This window comes from Vombatus ursinus, unplaced genomic scaffold, assembly GCF_900497805.2.
Source record: "Vombatus ursinus unplaced genomic scaffold, bare-nosed wombat genome assembly UNPS02005459.1, whole genome shotgun sequence".
Taxonomy (NCBI): Eukaryota; Metazoa; Chordata; class Mammalia; order Diprotodontia; family Vombatidae; genus Vombatus; species Vombatus ursinus.
The window spans coordinates 5,808,340-5,831,107 of NW_020945237.1; the positions used below are offsets into that span (position 1 = coordinate 5,808,340).

The 22,768-nt window shown below is 37.7% G+C and overlaps 1 protein-coding gene across 7 annotated transcripts in view; it reads right to left on the reverse strand.

The window, feature by feature from the left end:
- Positions 1-22,768, reverse strand: part of ADAM22 (ADAM metallopeptidase domain 22) — a 259,774-nt gene that overhangs the window by 78,729 nt on the left and 158,277 nt on the right. For all 7 annotated transcript variants that reach the window (XM_027847939.1, XM_027847941.1, XM_027847938.1 and 4 more), the window contains exons 6-11: positions 16,376-16,439; positions 13,923-13,992; positions 10,292-10,362; positions 7,310-7,384; positions 1,352-1,423; positions 305-471 (exon numbers count right to left, since the gene is read on the reverse strand). In XM_027847939.1, the coding sequence (XP_027703740.1) occupies positions 305-471; positions 1,352-1,423; positions 7,310-7,384; positions 10,292-10,362; positions 13,923-13,992; positions 16,376-16,439 (519 nt within the window). The remainder of the gene's footprint in view (positions 1-304; positions 472-1,351; positions 1,424-7,309; positions 7,385-10,291; positions 10,363-13,922; positions 13,993-16,375; positions 16,440-22,768) is intronic.

Sequence of the window (22,768 nt, forward strand, 5' to 3'; positions counted from 1 at the left end):
ATCCTACTATGCACTAGGAATTGTAATAGTCATTTGGTATACAAACACAAGCATACATAAAAATGAAAGTCTGTTTATCCATTAAAAATACCTTGAAATTAAGACTCTTCAATTTACATGAAAAACAATAGAATTTATGCATTTAAATCTCCCAATCTCCAAGTTACTGAAATAGCTTTGGCATAATTATTCTTAATTATCTAATTGGGGAGGGGGGCAAAGATACACCTCAATCACAAACAGTAATGGATTCAAAAGAGAACAGCAAAAAGAAAGCAGTAAAACATGATGTGAAATGACATACGAGAAAAGGTGGACGGCATCGCTTTTCTCTTTGATAAAATCCTTCCGATATTTCATGAACTCACGTAGGGTTGTCAGCGGTTTTTCAGATATGGTGAACTTGTTGTCAGCTGCCCAGGTTTCCATGGCAACCAACACTATCCTTGTCTTAAGTTGTTCCTTATAGATCTAGTATATTAATGAAATGAACACACAAGTTGTAATATCAAAGGACACATGAAAATGTCTAGAGGAAGCCCTTTAGAGGTAGGAAACCTCTTGAGTTTTAAATGGATGGAGTGGAGAGAGGGGTGAAAGAAAGGACTGTAGGAAAGGATTCTCTGCTGATTTTGAAGGGAAAAATGATGGGGTTGGGCTGTATCTTTTCCCTAATTTCCATATATTTCTCCTAAGTAACACAATGACTAATCACACACCAGGGAACAATAGTTAAGGATTTTGTTATGACACCATCTGACATTGTTAATAAGGGAACCAATTTGTGTCCCTTTGCTTGGCATCTTAGACAGAGTATAGGACAGTCTAAAGCTTCCCTGAAGAATACTAGAACAATGAAGAATCCCAGGGTAAATCATTTATACCCAATGATGGCTGTTAAAGAGCTTTGGAGAAACCATGGGTATGTGAACCTTAGAGGTAAGCCATTGTAGCTGAGAACATAAGAACCCAGGGTCTAGGTAACAGCCCCTGTCTTGTGTTCATTCTCACACGAAAGGAACCTGGCTCTATCTCTGCGTTCCTCTGTTTGGGGTGGCCCTTTGGGGAGGGAATCAACCCTTGTCTTTATTCTGGGTGGAATCTACAGAAGGTATTACAGACATAAACTCATCAAGTTTGATCTCCTTTTGACCATCCTCCCAGCCACAGATTCGGGTTTAGAAACCCTATTAAGAGGTTACCAGAAACTTCAGAGAAGCACATGACTTCATTTGAAATCTTCATCAACCACATCAGTTACAATATTAAAGGACAAGATGTATTATTTGCATCATTAGCAAGTATGACTTAGAACTTATTGAGAATGGCATTTAACTGGATTTATACTTACTAAATCTGCCATGTTCACCACAGATTTAGCATAGGTATTTGTATGCATCACCGAGAGTCGATGTTTTTTAAACTGAAAATGAAAGAAAATAAGTGAAGAGTTTTTGAAGTCAAGCAACAGTAAATCAGCATCTCTAAGGGAAAGTCAGAAAACATGAATATGATTAGAAATTATGGTATTAATACAAATTTTAAAGTTAAACTAGATTTCTGAAAGACATTTTTTCCCCCAACAGAACAGAGATACCATGGGCTCACAGAAAGTGGGCCCTAGGTCTACATTTCAAGAGACTGGGAGTCTACTCTTGTGACTGTGGGGCATTGCATGAATCATTTTACCTTAGTTTCCTCATCTATAAAAAGAGGATGGTATGCGATGATCTCCATCCTTGTACTTCTAAGGTCCTATAACTGATAAATGGCTATGACTGGGACAGAAGGCTGGTCTGAAAAATCCCAGAAACATTTCCTAGTAATCTCAGGAAACAATCTGCCACTCTCTGATTTTTTTTAAAGTATTTTTTAAAGCAGCCAAAAGTTAAATTGCCTTTTATAATTACAATATCAAAATCAGGAGTGGTATTATGTAGTGGATAAAGGGCTATCTTTGGAGTGAAGAAGATATGGCCAAGCTCGGCCTCTGATGTATCCTAGCCATGTAACCCTGGACCAATTATTTAAACTCTCAGGGTTCCAGGCACTTCTCTAATTATATAAATTACGTATAATATAAATGACATATTATTACATATAACATAAATTACAGATGGATTGCTGATCTGCAGTGATGGAAGTAGTTTCCACAACAGGAGTTTGTCATATCAGTGAAATCACAGGTCCAGACAAAAAAAAAATAAATAAAACAAAATTCTTACCAAATCTACAAGAAACAGTGTGGGATCATGGGATGAGAGTAGAATCAAAGCCAGAAGGTCCTGGCTCTGACACAGATAGGCAAGTCACTCAACCTCTCGGTTTCCTAGGCAACCTTCTAAGACTACAAAACGCTAAGAAGATGCCAACCTACATTGGCAGAGTTTCCTCATCTGGGTACTCCCTATACCAATACTGTGCTAATCCCTGCAGATATAAAGGTAAAAGTAAAACAGTCCCTGCTCTCAGACAACTTACATTCTAAAGTGTGTGTGTGTGTGTGTGTGTGTGTGTGTGTGTGCATGCACATGCAAACACTTGGGGCAGGAAAGAGAGATTAGAACAAGATGTACATATATGAATATACATATATGTATCTCCAATCCAATAAACATTTATTAAATGCCTACTATGCACCAGGCACTATATTAAGTGCTGGGGATACAATTAATAAAAAGAAAGGCAGTCCCTGCCCTCAAGGAACTTATAATCTAATGGGAAGAGAACACACAAAAAGAAACAAGAAAGAGAAGGAACGGGACACCATGAGGTACATGGAATTGAAAGCAGGCAGAACTGCAGAAGCAGAACAGAGTGAGACCAAAAGTCCAGTTTTTACCTTCTCTAAAGAAAGGCATTGGGAGGAATTTAATACTCCACCCTCTAGCTCTCCAATCAGTGTGGAAAAGAGACTGATGGAGGTGGTTATCAGTTGTGTGTGTATGTGTGTGTGTGTGTGTGTGTGTGTGTGTGTGTGTGTGAAGAAAGAGAGAGACAGAGAGAGAGAGAGAACATTCAGAAATGTGGACATTGTTGAACATTTCTTGAGAATTAAGCAAATTAGCCTTCAATCTAGTGTGTCCCTTTACTTTTCTGCACACAGTAGTAGAAGGATAGGAAGGGGTGCTATAACTTCAGACCATCTATAAACATTAACTTAGCTGTTGTTATTCTAAATATGAAATCTGTGTATAGTGAATAACGAATTGACATAATACCGGAAGAACCGAGTGGTGTCAATATAGATATTCTCATCATAAAACCAGAAGACAAAAGGAAATCGCAGCTCAATGGAAAGATGGCTCACAGGTTCTCCTGGGAGAAGTAAGATCATAATAAAAAGACCACCATAAAGATAATTGCAGATTAAGCACCAACAGCTGTTGCAGAAGAAGCAAAGAAATATTTTGAAGAATTTAATAAGATCTTTCAAACCAGGCAAACATATGCTATATACTAAGAGACTTCAATGTGAAGATGGACATGGGAAGATAGTGAAAAGCATTTTGGAAAATAGGACTCAGGTTTGAGAACTAATAGAGGCTAAATTCTTGTAAATACTCAGAAGTCTCTTGGGTATATGTTATAAATACTTACTTCCAGAAGAAAGTCTGAAGGTGCTGGATATGGTAAGCACCAAATATCAACACACATACACACACACACACACACACACACACACACACACACACACACACATACACACTCACAATAAAACAGACTATATTTTAACACATGGGAAATGATTGGTTACTGATGTGGCAGTCATTTCACAAACAGTTATCTGAATACAGTCAGAATAAAAGTTAAAGTCAATATCAGATTAGGAAAAAAAAAGAATAAAGGTGAGAAGAAGGTACTATATACTACAGCAACAAGTTCAACTGTACCCATTTAAATGAGCCATCAAGGCCAAATCATAGGAATGGAAGAAGGCAAAGATACTTATAGAATTCATTGCTAATTCCTACAAAAGCTTGCCTTAAACAATAGCAACAGCTGCCAAGTGAAGAGGCCAAAAGAGTCTCCAAATCCCCTTAGCCAGCAAACATTTAATGCCATTACAGCATGATGGCAGCCAAGGGTGACATCAGTTTAGAATATAAAATCAGTTGTAGAACACTATTGAGAAGGGTGGTGTAAAACCATAAGCAATATCACTTCACAAACCAGTGCATAGCAATGAAAGGAGAGAAATCTACAGAAAACTTGATGAGACCGAATGGAGCAATGATTCAAACAGCATATGCATCCAATGACCAAAATAGCAGCAAGGAAACAGATAGAATGTGGACCAGACGTGTCAACAATTCCATGTTTTTTTCATTATTGTTGAAAATTGAGTCACCATATTTGGCCCACTGGGCAATGGAGAGATGTCTTTATTGTTCTTCAGTTGTTTTAGCCATGTCTGACTCTTTGTAACCTCATTTGGGTTTGGCTTTTTTTTTTGGTAAAGATACTAGAGTGGCTTGCTATTTCCTTCTCTAGCTCATTTTACATATGAAGAACTAAGGCAAACAGGGTTAGTCACTTGCCCGGGATCACTCAGCTAGAAAAGGTCTGAAGCCAGATTTGAAAATCAGGAAAATGAGTCTTCCTGACTCCAGACCCAGGGCTTTATCCACTATGCCACCTAGCTGCCCAAATGGAAGGATACATGGTAGGAACAAAAAGCCTTCAAATAATTTCCTATGATGATTTATACATAAGAAATGGCATAAGGGATATCTTCAAGGAAATATACAATCAGAAAAGAGGATGGATCAGTCCCCCACAAAACATATAAATACTCTTAACTTTTTGTTTTACATCCCTTTGGCATTCTAATGAAACCCATGACACCTCAGAGTAATGTTTAAAATAAATGAAGGATATGCTGAATTTCAGTAAGGGGTTAGTGAAAATAAAGCTGTAATTCATTCACAATCAAGTTCATGGATGCCCTGAAATCTGTCCAGAGATGGACCCCAGGTTAAGAACCACTGACCTAGAGGAAGACCTCAAGTAGCTCTTAATTCTTAATGTGCTATATGAGGAAGTTTAAGTGGTACTCAAGACTGTCAGAAAGAGAAGGCAGATCAGATCAAGAACATACTGAAGAATCAATGCTGGGTGCTTCAAAATGTTAAAGGGTCATATTCCAAGATATGTCAGGGAAGGAGAGATACCAAAAAATGGGGGAAATTGTGTATAATACTTGTTTCCTAAAAAGATGATCAAAAAGACATCAGTAACCACTGACCCATATTTCTACTTGGTCATCTTTATAACTCTATGACAATGAGCTATACACATATATGAGAAAAAAAAATGGGGCAGGCTTTCACCAACAGTTCTGCTACAGCAAATCACACCTTATAGTCATGTGAATACCCAGAAGGTTCAGAGAATACAAGATGCTATGGCATTTACTGGATGGCAAAAATTACATTCGACTCAACAGAGAAAGATAAAATATCAAAGTTTCTCCTCCAACAATGAATCTCTCATGCAGATACTAAGTTTACATAAGGTCCCTTGATAAGAACCAACAGAACAATAATCCTATTCAATATCCCACTGTTTATTAATATCAAGAAAGGTGTAAAACAGGGATGTGTATGCTCCACAAAGATATATATTCACCACTGTCAAGGAGATTATCTTGTACAAGATACAGATGGAAGTGGTATCCCCTATAGATGGTGAGGTCTTCCAAATACTCCTATTTGCACACGGTATTATGCTGATTGCACCCAGCCCCAAAACATTATGAGACCTCCTCAATGAGATCGATGATTACTCAAAAGAAATTGGTCCAACAGTCCACACAGGACAAAATGAAATATATGAAAAATGCCTATTGTCCAGACTACGACACAAAGTTGAATAGCCAATCCATTGAGTTAGTATATCACTATCTATAATCCATCCATCTATCTATCTATCTATCTACCTATCTATCTATCTATCTATTTATCTGTCTATCTATCTATGACACATCCTGCTTGTTGACAATAAACTGGGCCCAGAACAAGTAAGAGGAAATGCAATCAATATATTCAACAATGTTAGGCTGCCACAAAACTCATCTTTGTAACACAAATGTTGCATTGTGATGATGCATGATTGTGAATATTGGAATACAACATTCTCCAAAGAATCAAAGTCATACATGACCTGAAGAATAATGGAAAGACACGTGTGGGAAAAAATAGAAAACATACTTCCTACGACAACCTCTTGGCAGAAAGTGATACAAGGGATATTTTCAACGAAGAATATGATAACTGCATGAAGGGAGATAGTCCAGTCATATAGCAAGAAAAACCAACAACAGATGGGCATCCTAAATTCTACCTACATTGACATCCTAAATTCTACCTACAAAATGTCTCCAATATGTTTAGTAGATATGCCGTGGGGAATTTTTGGGGAAAAAAGGATGGACAAGAATTGCACAAAACCAAAAGACAAGGATGGGTTTGCAAATTGCCCTGATGGAGGGAGTATGTGAAACTATAAGATTAAAGATCTATTTAAATATTAAAGTATTATTTTATTTCATGTGAAACTATGAGGTTGAAGATACATTTAAATATTGAAGTCTTATTTTATTTAGGGCAGCGAGGTGGCACAGTGGATAGAGTACTGGGCCTACAGTCAGGAAGACTCCTCTTTCTGAGTTCAAATCTGGCCTCCAGCACTTACTAGCTATGTGACCCTGGGCAAGTCACTTAACCCTGTTTACCTCAGTTTCTTCATCTGTAAAATGATTGGGAAAAGGAAATGGTAAACCAGTATCTTTGCCAAGAAGACCCCAAATGGGGTCACAGAGTCAGGCATGACTGAACAGCAACAAAACTATTTTTTAATCTAGTTTTAAAGGAAATGTACACATCAACACTAATTCTACTCAAGCCTATCTGAAATGAGCTTTAGGATTTAGGTGTGGAAGGAATCTTTAGGATCAATGAGTTTACCCTCTCATTTATATCAAGCTGAAATGATTTGACCAAGGTCACAATGAGTGGCAGAAATAGGATTGAAACCAAGGTCTTCTGACTTCAAATTCAGTCCTATTTCTATTATATCCATGACATCACATACCATGATCATGGTTATAACCATCATGTTATATTTAATGTGGCTAGTGAACACAGTTGAACTGCCTATTACTGCTAGATAATATAGGAATACACATTGACCATCTTATGCACCCTCTTTAGTTGTAACATGCAAGGCTTCACTTCTAGCCTCCACAGGATTTTCACCATCCTTACCCGAGAGCATGCATAAGTTTCAAATGAAGTATAAGTCCTACCATTAGGTGATCATTCACTATCATCAGTTCAACATATTTTGTCTCCTCTTCTACATTGCGTGGATGCCGACGAAGCTGCAGAAATATTAAAAAACAACAACAAACATTTATTAAATACCTACCATGTGCAGCACATTGAATCTGGGGAGGGATGGGAGATGGAGACAAAGATTACAATCTAATTAGGGGGTATGATGTACACACAAAAATCATTCTAATACCATGTGACAGATGCTAAGTGGGGCAGCTAGGTGACGCCATAGTGCACAGAGTGCCCAGCCCGGAATCAGGAAGACTCATCTTAAGCAGTTCAAATCTGGCCTCAGACACTTACTAGCTGTGTGACACTGGGCAAGTCACTTAACCCTGTTTGCCTCAGTTTCCTCATCTGTAAAGTGAGCTTGAGAAGGAAACGGCAAACCACTCCAGAAGCTTTGCAGAGAAAACCCAAAATAGGTTCATGAGGAGTCGGACATGATTGAAAATAACTGAGAGATAACAAGAAGATACTAAGTGCGCTAGAGAAGAATAACCATACTGCTAGGTGAGGTCTGAGATGTGCTGATATCAGCTGCAGTAAGGGACAGGATAGAGGCAAATCCTCTTGCAGGGCGTGGCATCAGAGTTAGGCTTTTAAGTATGGCTGGGAATTCACTGGGTGGAGGATGAGGATCAAAGAGGGAAGGTCAGGCCTAAAGAACAGTATGAGCAGAGGCAGGAAAGTACAGTCCAGGGAATGATTAGTAGTGCAGCTTAGCTGGTACACAGGGTACTATCAATCCATTAACAAGCATTTATTAAGTACCTAGCACGTCAAGCACTAAGGGATACAAAGACAGTCTCTGTCTACAAGGACATTATGTTCTAAAGAGAACAGTAGTATACAGGAAAGAAAACAAGATGGCACCATGCTGCAGAGGGTCTCAAATGCCAAGATAATATTTTTTTAACCCAGCTTTCTAAATAAGCCTTAGAAAAATTACCTATAGAACAACATCAAGATGGGAGAAACAAACAGGAAATGATAATGTGGTTTGTTTGGTTTTTTTTGGGGGGGGGAGGTCTTTTTTATATGTTTTTCTTCTACTTAGAGCCAAAGATTGTGTATATACCCCATAACGTCAAGAGAATGAACACAGTAATCATTGATGTATGCGAATAAAATAATAATATTAATTCATGTATTCTTCCACCTGGAAAACTCAACAGGCTTAATGTACATGAACTCATTAATTTTCACAATTACTCCTCTCCTCTCAGTATCAATAATAAAATTAAAGCCGGTTCAGGTTGTATAGGTAAATATTAGAAGAAATAATGATTTAAAATTAATAGAGAAATGCTGACAGTACTTCTAGGATTGAAAACAAAAGAGTAACACTAAATACAGTCAGGTAGAACTCCTCGAAAATTTTGTTTTGTAGAAAGCGTATGCAAAGCTTCTTTCTAATTATGTTTTATGGGATGTAGGGTTGGGACATGACAAGTTAATAAAGTAGGCTGTCCCTGTAAATTTTAGTTATTTTATTTTTAATAATATCAGGAGGTATGCCCAATTACCTTTGTAATGCCTCAGCAACTCAGGTCCTCTTCGGCAAAAAGAAGAGATTGGATGTCCTGATATATAAGACACTTTCCAGCTATTAATTTATGATCTTATGAACTCAAGAAAATGAGCCATTTCTTCCTCTGAATCAGCAACCTAAGTTTTAGGCCAAGCTTTGCGAGTGGCTGGCTGGGTGATTTGGACAAGCCTTACCTTTTGAGGACTCAGTGTTCTCATGTGTAAAAATGAAGAGGCTGGATCAGATGATCCAGCTTCCTTCCAACTTTAAAATTTCATGACGGCAATTTTGCCTCTATCTCGGAAAAGAAGTATGGTATAGTGGAAAGAGTGTTGAACTCAGAGTCTAAAGAAACAGGAATTCCACCTTTTGGTTCTCACTAGCTATGTGATCACCAAGTTTGCTAATTTCTCCGAACCACAATCTCCTTATATACACAACGAGGATGATACTATCTATACCTCATTGTTCTGTCATGAGGATCAAATGAAATATATGTTGGCTTTGGCAACCTCAAAACATATAAATGTCAGCTGCTATTATTATCTTGATTCATTTCAATTTTTCTCTCTAACTTGCTTAGTCTAATTGGGAATGTATTTCCCCAATTCTACTTCCCTCCAAAGACCATTAAATATAAGATTTTATTCACTAGGTTTAAATTCTGGCTTTCTTTACCGCACAGCAATAAGGCCTAATGAGATAATAGTAACCTGGGGTCCCAATGTGCATTCTCAAGGTCAAGGTGCAACAGAGATATAAATACCAGCTGGACAGACCTCATTATGTAGACCAGAGCAGAGTTCCAAGGTGATAGAATAAAAAAATCCTATTATTACTTGTTTTTGAGTGAGAATCATAATCATCACTGCAGTAGAGAGTGTTGCAGTGATATCACTAATCTCAACTCCTAATTCTCATCTCCCAACTTTTTGGGGGAGAAGGAGGTCAGACTTTGAAGTCACGCTCTACAAATGAGACCCCAGGATTTAGAGTCAGACCGTGGATTCTTCAGTCGGACCTGCCAACTGCATGATTCACAATCTTGCAGAAATCATCTTGGGATTCCTCTTCCTCAGAGGTTCTTAGGTCTCTGGATGACCACTTCTCTGATACGTTGCAGTCTAGATTCCTTTTGGGGTAGGGTTGGATGAGATGGCCACTAAAGTCCCTTATAATTCCTAAAATCCCATAATTCTGTGATTTCTTCTCCTTCTCCTTCTCCTTCATCATCACCCCATTGCCACCATCACAATTACTACTGAATAGTATTGTTCAAGCATTCTCATGGTAGTATCTTTGTTTACCATTGTTAAACACATTGACCAACAAGTACTCACTCATCTCATAGAGACTTGGTTTGAGTTCACAAAATCAGCAGTTGCCAAAGTAATTATATGTATTGGCACATGCCTACCTGCCTTTTACTCCTTTTTAGTCTTGGTTTCACAATGAACTTTGGAGAAGTGATGTTCATTTGTTGAAATTCTGAAATACAGTAAAACAAATAATATTTTACCAACCGTAACAGGTGTGCCAAAACTTCTTCCATATTGATCCACTGTTTTTAGTTCTTCCCACACTTAGTAATTCTACAACAATCATGCATCTGATGGTAACAAACCCATTTGTAAGACGATAGATTTAGAACTCAAAAGGTCTGCCTTTAGAGGCTATCTAGTGAGAGCCCCTCATTTCATAGATGAGGAACTGATATCTAGAGAGATTAAGTTATCTGCCCAAGATCACAAAGATAGTGTGAGAGGTACGAGGTCCTCTGACTTCAATTCCAGACCTCTCACCAACAACAGTTAAAAAAAGCAGAACCAGATGTTGACAGTCCCACAATAGTCATAGGCTTGGAGCCCATAAAGAAAATCTATAACAATTTCTCATAAGATCTTTATTTTACCCCCAATATTTTTGGCTCACCCCACCAACAACCATCACCTCTTCATCAGATACTACTATCCAAAAAATGTGATTTTAATCTTTGACATCAACCACCGTTTATCTTAACGAGTAGTGAAATGGATAGAGGAAACTGAGAGCATGAGAAGAAAATGAACCTGAATAACTTGTAACCACACCAAAAACTCACAAATAATCAAGAGTTGATGAAGGGGTACTGTAGCATTGCACAAGTCAGCATGATATAGTCAATAGGGAACAGGGTCCACCTTGGAGTCAGAAAGATCTGGGCTCAAGTCACATTTCTGACGTATGTGGGCAATGTGACCACACATAAATCACTTACTCTCTCCATACTCTGAAACCACAAACTGTAGCTCATTTAGCCTATCTGTTTCTGGTAGAGAAATTATATTTCTGGATTTAGAAAAACAAACAAGCTCTCATTTTGCCAATAACATAATACTTACTAATCCTAATCTCTTTAGAACCTAAGATCCACAGGCGCCATGACAATTCTCAGGGCAGAGTTACACAGAGATTACATGTATATATATATAAACTACACTATGGACCTTACCTATAAATAGGGAAATATTTGTATGGAAATAGATGAAATATTACAAATTTTCCTATGGGGCTGCTAACCTTCTAAAAACTTGATGGTTCAATGAGCAGAATGAAGGAACTCTTTGGTGGGCTAACCATGTGATATATGCCCTGCAATTATCACTATTTCCACTACTCATGTAGATGAACTGAATGTTTGACTGAATTCATACCACAGCCCTGGCTGTGCTAATTTTATTTTCTAAACATATATTCATGTACTATGTTTATGGGGGAAAAAATCACACTAAATACTCAATCTATGTAACACTAAGAGAATTCTGAAATATCTAGGCAAATATTCACTAAGGAAAGTAGTGACTATTCAGAATAAAGAAATTTCTACTCAGAATAAGAAGATTTCTTCTCAGAACAAGAAAAAGTTAAAGTTGCAAAGTTCCTTTTAAGTATATTTGCCAAAATATGTACCTGGTCAAGTTTACCAGTTGGGCAATATGTGAAAGAATCTGTCTATTTACTTATGAAAACTTGTTAGGACTACAAGAAATACCATGTATTTGATTTCTTATCATGGGGCAAAAATGAGCTTGCATTCAGTAAGGTCCCCAGGTCTTTTTCAGATGCACTGCTCTCTAGCTGTGTTTCCCCCATCTTGTATTTGTGAAGTGAGTCATCAGTTGGGATAATTTTTGCATGTGGTTCCTCGCCATTGATAATGAACTGCATTATGGTGGAGTGAAAAGACCTTTAAATGATTTGGAGTCAAAGGGCCAGGTGGTAGCAAAGAAGGAAATTTAGGGCTGAGGTCTAGAAAAACTTCCTTACAATTAGAGATATCCCAAAGTAGAATGGGCAACTATGGCTGATGCTTAGTTACCCCTCCCTGGAAGTCTTGAAACAATGGTGAGATGACCATGTGTCAGCAACATGATAAAGGAAATTCTTTTCCAGGTATTGGTACAGATAGCTACTATGTGGCCATAGTGGGTGTTTCAGGTACTACGTAGCCACAGTGGATGTCCTTAACTTTCTTATTATCTTATATAGAAGTAGAATAGGGTTGATGGTCTTATTGGGTCTGGGCAGTAAATTTACTTTTCAATGTAGATTTTGTGCTTCTTCTAAACCAAAATTTACTGAAATGTACACAAACGAACTTCTTTTTCTCTTAATTGACATATGTCTTTCTAAACTTCTCAGGAGATGAAGGGCTACCATTAATGCATTCTGCCGTTCTAAGAGAGGCAAATTCATAAATGAGAAGAAAACAGTAGGATGCCACAGAAAAAGAAGAATGGGAGGGGAGCACATAAAAATTAAATTCATCCATAGACAAGTTTCTGAAGAAGGAACTGTTTGATAGACATTAATACTAATGACAGGACTGCTAAGTCATCACACAGACTACCTGCTTTAAAAGAACCCTGGGTGACAACGAGGAATTATAGGGTATCTTTTAGCAAGTCGGTAATCCAATAGTATCAGAGGAGGGAAGAATGTCATTAATTACTTGGACCATTAGTCCTACATCATTACTGTTTTACCGGATAGATATCACTCCCTGGAATGCTTATTAAATCACACCTTTGTTTTCGTGTCTATTTCTTGTTTCATGTTTCGTGGTTATTACTAATTCTCCTCACATAAGAAGGATTCTGGGAAGTTTCACAAAAACACAGAAATAGCAGCATGATGGGTTTTGTGGTAAGATGATAAATGTACATTCATAGAGGTCCCTCATTAACCGGCTGACTTTTCTCATTTGCACCTCCTTCAAAAGTGTTGTTCTATTTCGTGAAGGATATATTCTAGTATCTCCTGGTAACAGGGTCAAGAAATCACTGGATCAGAGAGATGTAAGGAAGCATATTCCAACTCTGTCATTTTACTGGTGAAGAAGCAAGTCCAGAAAGGTTAATTAGTTTGTTTGAGGTCACATTGCTAATTGGTGACAGAATCAAATCCCCGGCTTTTCCCACTACCCCACACACCTCTCCCAGGATGCACATTCATTGATCCACACTGCCTAATCATGGGTGAATTGGTGGTAGAAGGGAGGAAGAAGCCATTTACAAACTAGGCAACTTAAAACTACAGAAGTCCAAGAAATCCCCTTGCCTCCAGAAAGAGAAAACTGGGTGTAAAGTATTAGTGCAACAGGCGTAGGTATAGCAGGGAGTGGGAGAATTCTTAGAATTCTAACCATAGATGAAAAACATTTACCATTTTTGCCAGTTCACTACAATTTTGTAACTTATCAAATGTGAACATATAAATAATCCATTGATATAAACCAATCTTGCTCTAATTGGGCATCTTTATTGCTAGCTTGCATGGCATCGAATTTAAAGAGATTTCCTTCAGTTTGCCCAGGATACACCTTCCCCAGCAAATGCATTATAAACATAAAGGAAATTTGTATTTTCCTTCACACTTCAGCATGACTCTGCATCTGAAATTCTCATGAACAACTAGGGGCTAACGACATTCTCCATGCAGATTAGTTCCAAGGCACTGAAATGAAATAATAAAGAACTTTTTAAAAAGTGAGCAGATGGGAATCATACCAGATGGCAGGTCATCCAAGGGAAATTCAAACAGTTTGGATTTGTAAACTGAGTGGAAATGGAAGTCCTCCTGAAATAACACAAATCAGCACAGTTTAAGCATAGAAAACAAACCATCTCACAGCCTCAGGCAATCCCCTCTATTGGCTACAAAACCAGATATATTTAGAAGCATCATGATTTCATTCTATTCCCAGTCTTGGCCTTGAAGGGAAATGAGCCACCATCCATCCTCTTCTCTGTACTCCAACAGTCTTGTCTATATATAACCACAAAGATAAATAATAAGCTATAAGGTGCTACATAAGTTATTGATTATCATTATTAATATTAATTATTTGGGGAAAATGTGGCATAGTGGACCTGGAATTGAGAAATCTGGATTCAGATCTCAGCTTGAATTGATAAGTAAGTAAGGACATAATAAGTAAGTACTTTTGAGTTAAGAAGGCACAGGCAACTCATTTAATGGTTCTGAGCCTCAGTTTCCTCAACTGTAAAATTGGAGGTAATAATATTGGTACTATCTACTTTACAGGGTTAGCATGAGGACAGCATTTTACGAATCATAAAGCATTATCGACATGCAAGTCATTACATAAGAGGGAGGAGTCTTTGATTAACCTCAGGAGCACAGAATTTAAGTGTAGAATTGGAAGGGAACTCAGAGGTGATCTAGTCTCACCTGCTCCAACCCACTCATTTTACAAATGAAGAATCTGAGCCTCAAAGTAATGAAGGACTTGACCAAAGTCTCACAGGTTTAGGTGTCAGAGCTGAGAGTCCAACTGGGTCCTCTGACTCCATCTAGGGCCCTGTTTCTTGGAAGTCCAAACTCTAATAACATGGGTGCTACAGCACTGAAAACAAATGAGTTGATCTATTTGATTGTATGGAAGAGCCAACTGAAAATCATAAGATCACAGGATTTAGAGCTGGAAAGAACCTTTGGGGCCATGGAGACTAATTCCCTCATGTAAAAGACAAGGAAACTGAGACAAGAGAAATTAAGTGAGTTGTCCATTAGCAAATGCCTAAGGCTAGATTTGAACTAAGGTTTTCCTGACTCCAAGTCCAGTGGTCTATCCACTATGCCATCTAGTTGCCCTAGCAGAAGATGGTTTTGGTCCATTGACTTTCGGGTAAAACGTTCAGCACATTTCTACTGAGTCACACCGCTAGATAAAGAAAAGATCTGCATTGCAGATGAGGTGATTTCTTCTCAGCCTTAAACCAAGCCTCCTTGAATAGCTGCACTTTAAGACCTAGCTTTTCAAGAGTGCCCCTTAACCATAGAAATATTTGCGCCAGAGCTCCCTGCTGTTCCGAAGGAAATGATCGATGTCTCGAGCAAAAACTGTACTAAAACCAAAGTGTCATACAAAGGGAGGTGAAAACAGAAAACACAGCACTCTTCTCCTCTAAGAACAATCAGTGGCTTTTGAAAGAATTCCTTTTTCTTCATCCATTTATTCATGATACTGATTATTAAGAATTTGATGCTACTGAATGAGCATCATGGTCAAGAATTATCTGCAAAATCACCTCAAAGATGCATTACTGCACCAAATAATGATGTAGTGAGCAATTGGCAGATGGGGAAAATGTATATTATTAAGGTGGTTTTGAAAGAAGATTGCGAGTGAATGGAAAAATCTTTGTGGGTTCATCAAAATTATTTTGCTTGCCTAAGTCATTTAAACAATACTACAGGATGCAAGGAAACATTCTTGGCTTTCCATCATGGCAATGGACCCTGTTTTTATCTATAGTCAATGATATAAACTCAATCTTTATCTAATTATAGATGAGGAGATCTTCTGTCACAACAAAGGAAAAGAAGAGGATGACCTAAGAGTCTCAGTCCATTTCTACCCTTAGATTTTAATAGGAAACCACATTACTTACCTCTGGACAGAGGGAGAGGTGATAGACTTGGGGTGCAGAACGAGACATTTTTTTGGATATGACCAATGCAGAATTTTGTTTTGCTTGACTCTGCAAGTTAGTTAAGAGCATTTTGTTTTTGTTTCCCACCTCCCCCAGTGGAAACAGGGGTTTGGGTATGGGAGGAAGAGAAAAATAGAATCTTGTTAATTAAAAAAATAATAATTTAAAAAGACTTTAAATATGAGCAGCTTTGGGGAGGGGGAATGGTATCTGGGGAAAACAGGGTGATATAGGAAGAAGAGGTCTCAAGAAGCCTCAAAGAGGAAATATGTCTAGTCTCACAGAAACTCTCATAGACTGGTAGCTTCAGAAGCCCTCCTGGTAATATATTCAATCTCACAGGCCAGATTCCCCTAAATCCTGCCTTCTCTCCCCTCCCTAAAATCCAACATCAAGATTTTGTAAGGGCAAGGAGGAAGATGCATAAAGCTGCTGGCATTACTTATTCCCTTTGACCAATAAAACATTTGCCTTCCACTTGGACTAACGGAAGCAAAGCGTACCTGGGAGGTGTCATTTTCTTCTGGCTCGATAAGATATGTGTGGTTCCCATCATAGAACATTCCGCTGTCAAGGACAGGAAAATGATTAATCAGAGGTATTGACTTATTCTCCAGATCCCAATCATTTAAGAAATCACAAGCAGCTACACCTTCAGGTTATTATTCTGTCTGACTTCCCCACTCCTTCGTTCATTTGCTCCACCAACATTAACAGGCCAGTCTAGAAATGCTTAGTGTCTGAGTTTTCAAGGCTCAGTGCTAGCTAGGCATTGCACAATAAAGTTACACTACTGGGTTTCTGCTCTCAAAGAAGATAATAAGCTATAGAAAAGCAAGTCCTGGGAGTGTAGGTGGTGGGAGGCCAAACAGCATTATCGGCAACCCTTTAAAGTATTTACTGAGTTCTCCAATCTTCTGCTTTGTTTTATGTAATTGTTTTGATGGAAGGGAGGATGGAGAGGGAGTGGGAAGGGTCAAGGGAGAACAAAGGAGAAAAAGGGAAAGGAAAACAGAGCTACAGATTGAGGTCTAAAAAATGGAGGGTGGGGAAGGATTAACAGGAGAAGTGGAGGACAGAATTGAGAGAGGAAGCTACGGCTCTTTTTGCTTAGCATCTGTCCTCGTAACATGAAATAGGCCTATCGATTTTCCTTTACAGTACTGCTGCAAGACTAGTCACTCAGCTGGTTTTCACTCATATGACCCTGTCTCCTGTTTGTCAATGGGGCCAGCAAAGTGATGAATGTCAGAGGCATCCAAAATGCTTACCTTTGGGAATCAATTCAGTGCATTCCAAAATACCACGTGAAAGAACCTTCCCATTTATCCAGAATCAAACAAAGAGATAATCAAAATACCAGAATTTTCTCTAAAAGGCTATCTAAAGTATGATCAAAACTGCTGTTTGTGAATTAACATTTATCACTCATTCTGTAAATGTTCATGTGCTGCATCATTCAAGCTATCATTATTATTATCATTACAATTGTACAAGGTTCTTCAATGACTTCTGCCACCAATAATTCAAAAAGTAAAAATTAGGTTTAAGGACAAAAGTCACTTAAGAACCTTGCATTGATAATTCCAATTTACCTCCCCTTATTTCACTGAGAAAATTGGGGCAATTTAATGTGAACTTCTTCTATTCTTCCCAATTCCTTAATAGGACATCATTTCATATTCTCACCTCCTTTTCCCAAATCTCATACTTAACACATCTAAAACTGAACCATTGTCTTTTCTCCAAGACTAATTCCTCTTCTAATCTTCCTGATTTCTGCTGAAGACACCATCATCCCTCCAGCCTCCCAGATTTGTGACCTCTGTGTTCAATCAGTCACCAAATCTTGCTGTTTCTACTCTCACAATATCTCTTGCATCTTATCTCTTTACTCACCCAGCTACCATTTTAGTTCAGGTGCTCATCACTTTTCACCTAGATTATTTGGACAGTTCCCTTCCTAACCCGTCTCCCTACCTCAAATCTTTCCCCATTTCATTCCATCCTCCACTACCGAAGCGATCTTCTTAAGCACCGATCTGACCACGTCACTGCTCTTCTAAACTCCAGTGACAATTGCCTTTAAGCCAAATATAAATTACTCTTCTTTTTAAGCACTTCAAACCAAGCCCCAACATATCTGCAGTCTCAGGTGAGCCTTACTTTCTCTCCCACTCTGATCCAGACAAACTGCCGTTTCTCTGTTCTTAACACATGATACTCCATCTACCATATCCATGCCTTGACACTGGCCATCCCCCATGCCTGGGATGTACTCCCTCCTCATCTCTGCCTCACAGAATCCCTTTCTTCCTTACAGAGGTCAGCTCTAGCCCTTCTTAATCCCTTAAAACAACAGTGCCTTCCTTCTCAAACTATCTTGTACTTAACTGTTTTGATCTATCCTCTTTATATTTATCCTGTTCAGTGTTCAGTTGTGTCTGACTCCTTGTGGCCCCATTTAGGTCACAAAGTATCTTGGCAAAGATACTGGAATGGTTTACCATTTCCTTCTCTAGTACATTTTACAGATGAGGAAACTGAAGCAAACAGGGTTAAGTGACTTGCCCAGGGTCACACAGTTAGTAAGTGTTTGAGGCTGGATTTGAACTCAGGTCTTCCTGACTCCAGACCAGCACTCTATGCACTGTGCCAAATAGCTACCAATTTATTCTGTACATACTTATATTTTTCACTATAAATTTCTCATATAAATATGAGTAGGATTTGTTTTATTGCTTATAGTTGTTCTACCAGCACTGATCACAGTACATAGTAGGATATTAATATTAATAGAATTAATATCAGGATATTAATAAATGCTTGTTGATTGATTCTAAGATTTAAAATTGTGCCAATGCCATTGTACTTTATTGTAGTCTAATTTTAAGGAAATCAGTAATGCATGTATGACATGTCTATAAAGAAGGACACAGCAAACCACTCCAGTACCTTTGCCAAGAAAACATCAAATGGGGTCACGAAGAGTAGGACATGATTGAAAATAACTGAACAATAATAGCACACATATAACTCTTACAATAAATGCTTACTACATAGAAAGCACTGTGTTTAAGGAAAGACCTAGCACCAAACACTGGGAAGTGATTATTTCTTACAATATTCCCCAATCATTTTGGATAAATGAGAATATATTGTAAGGTTGGAATTTCAAGTAAGAAATGTTGCCAGCCACTGCTCTGATCACCACTTACCCGGATGTCAGATGGTTATGATAAACTTTAGAACCATAAATGACTAATATCTATAATGGGTCTGAATTTTTCATTCTACCTGCTCCATTAAACTATTGCCTACTTCTTCTACCTATTTGTTCACTTGTGTGAGTACACTTGAGATCCTAGAAGACTTTACCCTCTATACTATGTATAGGTCAGCAGTAAAAATTATGACTCCAGAAATATAAACAGGAAGTCTTAAATCAAGTGATAAAGGAAGGAGCTGGGCTTCAATCCCAGGACCAATTCAATCCCAGAATTTCATATAAAATGGAGATTGGACTAGACTGTGTCCAAGACCCCTTACATCTCTAATGTTCTAAGGTGTTATGGACCTCAGTCTTTGTAACAATACTGAGTAATGTGATCACCTTTTCATGTTATATTCATTTAGGAAAGTATATGCTTATGAGTTTAAGAGTATTTTAGGTTAGGAACTAATACTAATCAAGTAATTTTATTTAAAATGTTTATTAAACAACATATTATAATATAATAATAAACAACATATGGTTTATTAAACAAACAAGTAGTTGGTTGCTAGCTTGCCACACCTTGATTACATTCTACCTTTCTAGGCGTATCTTTTATTACTCTCCTCTCATGCTCCACCCAAATGGGTCATTCCTCTGCCTCTTGAATATGAATTGTGTTCTTTCACATCTTCCTTCCTTTGCTAGGAATGCCCTCTCTCCTCTTTTCCTTTTGAATGCCTACTCATTCCTTAAAACCAACATAAATGTAAAACTCCCTCAGGAAGGGTTCCCTGACCCTCCCCACTCCATTGATAATATCAAATGAGATAATATTTGTAAAGTGCTTAGCACAGTGCCTGGAACATAGTATGTGCTTAATAAAGAAATTTGTCCTTTCCTTTCCTTTCATGTACTATATAACACTGTGTCTGTATCTCATCCTGATTCTGGACTATGGTCTCCTTAGTGGCACTTGATAGCTCTTCCAGTGCCCTGGCACACTGTTCTGCACACAGTTGGAATTTAGAAAATGTTTATAGTCTTGTAAATATCACTCATATATATGGTATCCAAAAAGTCTTAAGTGCACACACCCCATGATTCCAGTGGTATGGGGAACCACCAGTGAGAAACTTCTTCTACCAGTGTAGATGGATCATCATGCGTTCTATAATTTACAGTCTTAGGGAATTGCCTCAGGCACTGACAGTGGTGGAAAAGTGGATCCCATTAGGTACACAATACATAGTAGTGAAGGACCATAGTAATCTAATGTAATCATAGTAATCATAGTAACCCAGAAATGCGAGCTTTTGGGACAAGAACTCACCATTAGACAAAAATTGGTGGGAAAAGTGGAGAGCAGTTTGGCAGAAACTAGGCATAGACCAACATCTCACACCATATACCAAAGAAAGGTCAAAATGGATAAATGACTTAGACATAAAGGGTGATATTATAAATAAATTAGGGGAGCATACAAAAATTTACCTGTCAGATCTAAGGATAAGGGACGAATTTATGACCAGGGTCACATAGTCAGCATGTACCAGAGCAAAGACCTAAACCCAGGTCTTTCTGACTATGGCAATCTAGTTAATATGTAAGACAAGTAGTTTTATGTCATATGGGAAAAATATAAAATTTTGTGCATTTTAAAAAGCAAACTTAGTGGTTTTCTTCTTTTATAAATTATTTGATTTTATAATTAATTTCATTGAGTTTATAATTAATATTTTTTTATTTTCCAAATGCAATTTTTCTTTTCTATTTATGAAAGTCAAAAATTAAAAATAAGGTAGTATCTTTGTATTTCAATACTAAAATATGAATTTAACTGTTAAAAATGCAAGCAACATGATAAATCTGTTTTCCATTTTACAGTGTTTTCATTTTTGTCTTAAAGATACCACAATTTTTAATGTTAAAAATCATGAGTAAATGCTTCCAAATTCTTCAAGTCTAGATCCCACAGAGACTTATTCACCCCTACTAACATCATTTCCTATTTTAAAATTTCAGAGTTCCATGAAAATAACTTGTTGAAAGGAGATGAAAGCAGCCATTTTTATAAGTCACCACCAGGGGGTGGTAAACTCACATATGAGTTGCTTCCTGCTCTGACAACCTGTTCTAAAATCAAAGCTGGTGGGTCACTGCACCCCCCCAGACCTGGGACATTACAGAGCAATCTTTCATCTCTGGAATATGTGTCTTTGCAAGTTCTATGTGAAAAAGCACCCAAACTTTAATATTTCCCATTTTGTTTTCTTTATCTTAAGGCTACAGATAGAAAAAAAAAAATCTATCTTTATGTCATTGTGTTCTTGGTTATTTACAAGAGGCAAGTCATGGCTAGACCAGCATAATCCCTCTGCCTGAGACATCATGTACCATGATTTAATGCTTAATAACTTCTCACAAAATACATTTTATCTAGGGCTTCTTGATCTGACTGACAGTCGAGAAGACGCCGCAAGTAAAACTGGGTGACAAAGTGTCTATGACAGGGTATGAGTAAAGCATTTTTATTCCAAATTCTTATCTAATGAAATCTAAGCCAAAGTAATCCTACCTGCACATAGCTATGAGCATACCACTAAGCCACAAATTATGAAAAGATATCTGTGCCTAGAAGGAAAGTGATTTAATAAAGTTTTATTTTATTTTTTTGTGATTTTGGTAATGAAACTCTTTCAAAAATGCAGATTCTGCAATTTAAGCTCTCAAAGAGCTGACCACTAAGAGGTTAAATGACTTATCCAGGGTCATACAACCATTATGTTTCAGAGGTAGAATGTGAATCTAGGTCTTCCTGATTCCAAGACTACTCCATGATGGTTCTCTGTAGCATCTCCCTTACCAGATACTTGTTCATAAGACTTCCATTTTTGAGCTGAAAAATCTCCAACTACAAATTGGCACTGACTCTAGATTATATAATATCCAGCATTGTTGGGTCTCAACGGTTCTTAGAAATCATTTGGTCTAATCTTGTTTTACAGATAAGGAAACTGAGGACAAGGAAGATCAAGTGAAAAAGCTAATTAGTGCCTGAGTTATAACTCAAACCCAAGTTGAGTTGGGAAAGAATTTTCTTACCATGAAGGTTGTAAGCTAGGAAGTAGGCAATTGAGAACAGGCACGTACTGCCTTCTATGAAGATCTAAGGGAACAGAACCACCATGAATCTAGTATGGGCTAGGATTAGTCTGCCTGAAAGCAAAGGTTTCAAATACATGAACTTCTACCTGCTGCCCGTTTCCAAATACAATATCATTAGGTCATACACCAATAAATTACTGTTAGATGTTTATAGAGGGACTTAGTATAATGGATAGAGCATTGGAGCTAGGAAGACCTTGGTTCTAGTCTCACCTCTGACTTATACTAGCTGTGTGACTGTAGGCAAGTCACTTAATCTCTTGTTTCCCAGGCAATTCTAAAAATTAAGTTATAGAGAATCTGCCAATCTGTGTCAGTGGAGAGAGCTGTCACATGAGGAGTTACCCACACTACTGAAATCGTGAGTATGGACTATGTATCTATCTATATCTATACCTATACACACATACATGTACATATACATATATACACACATACATAGGCATGTATATGTATAAACATATATATATGCACATTTGTGTTAAAAATACTATAATGTAACTAAGGTCAATAA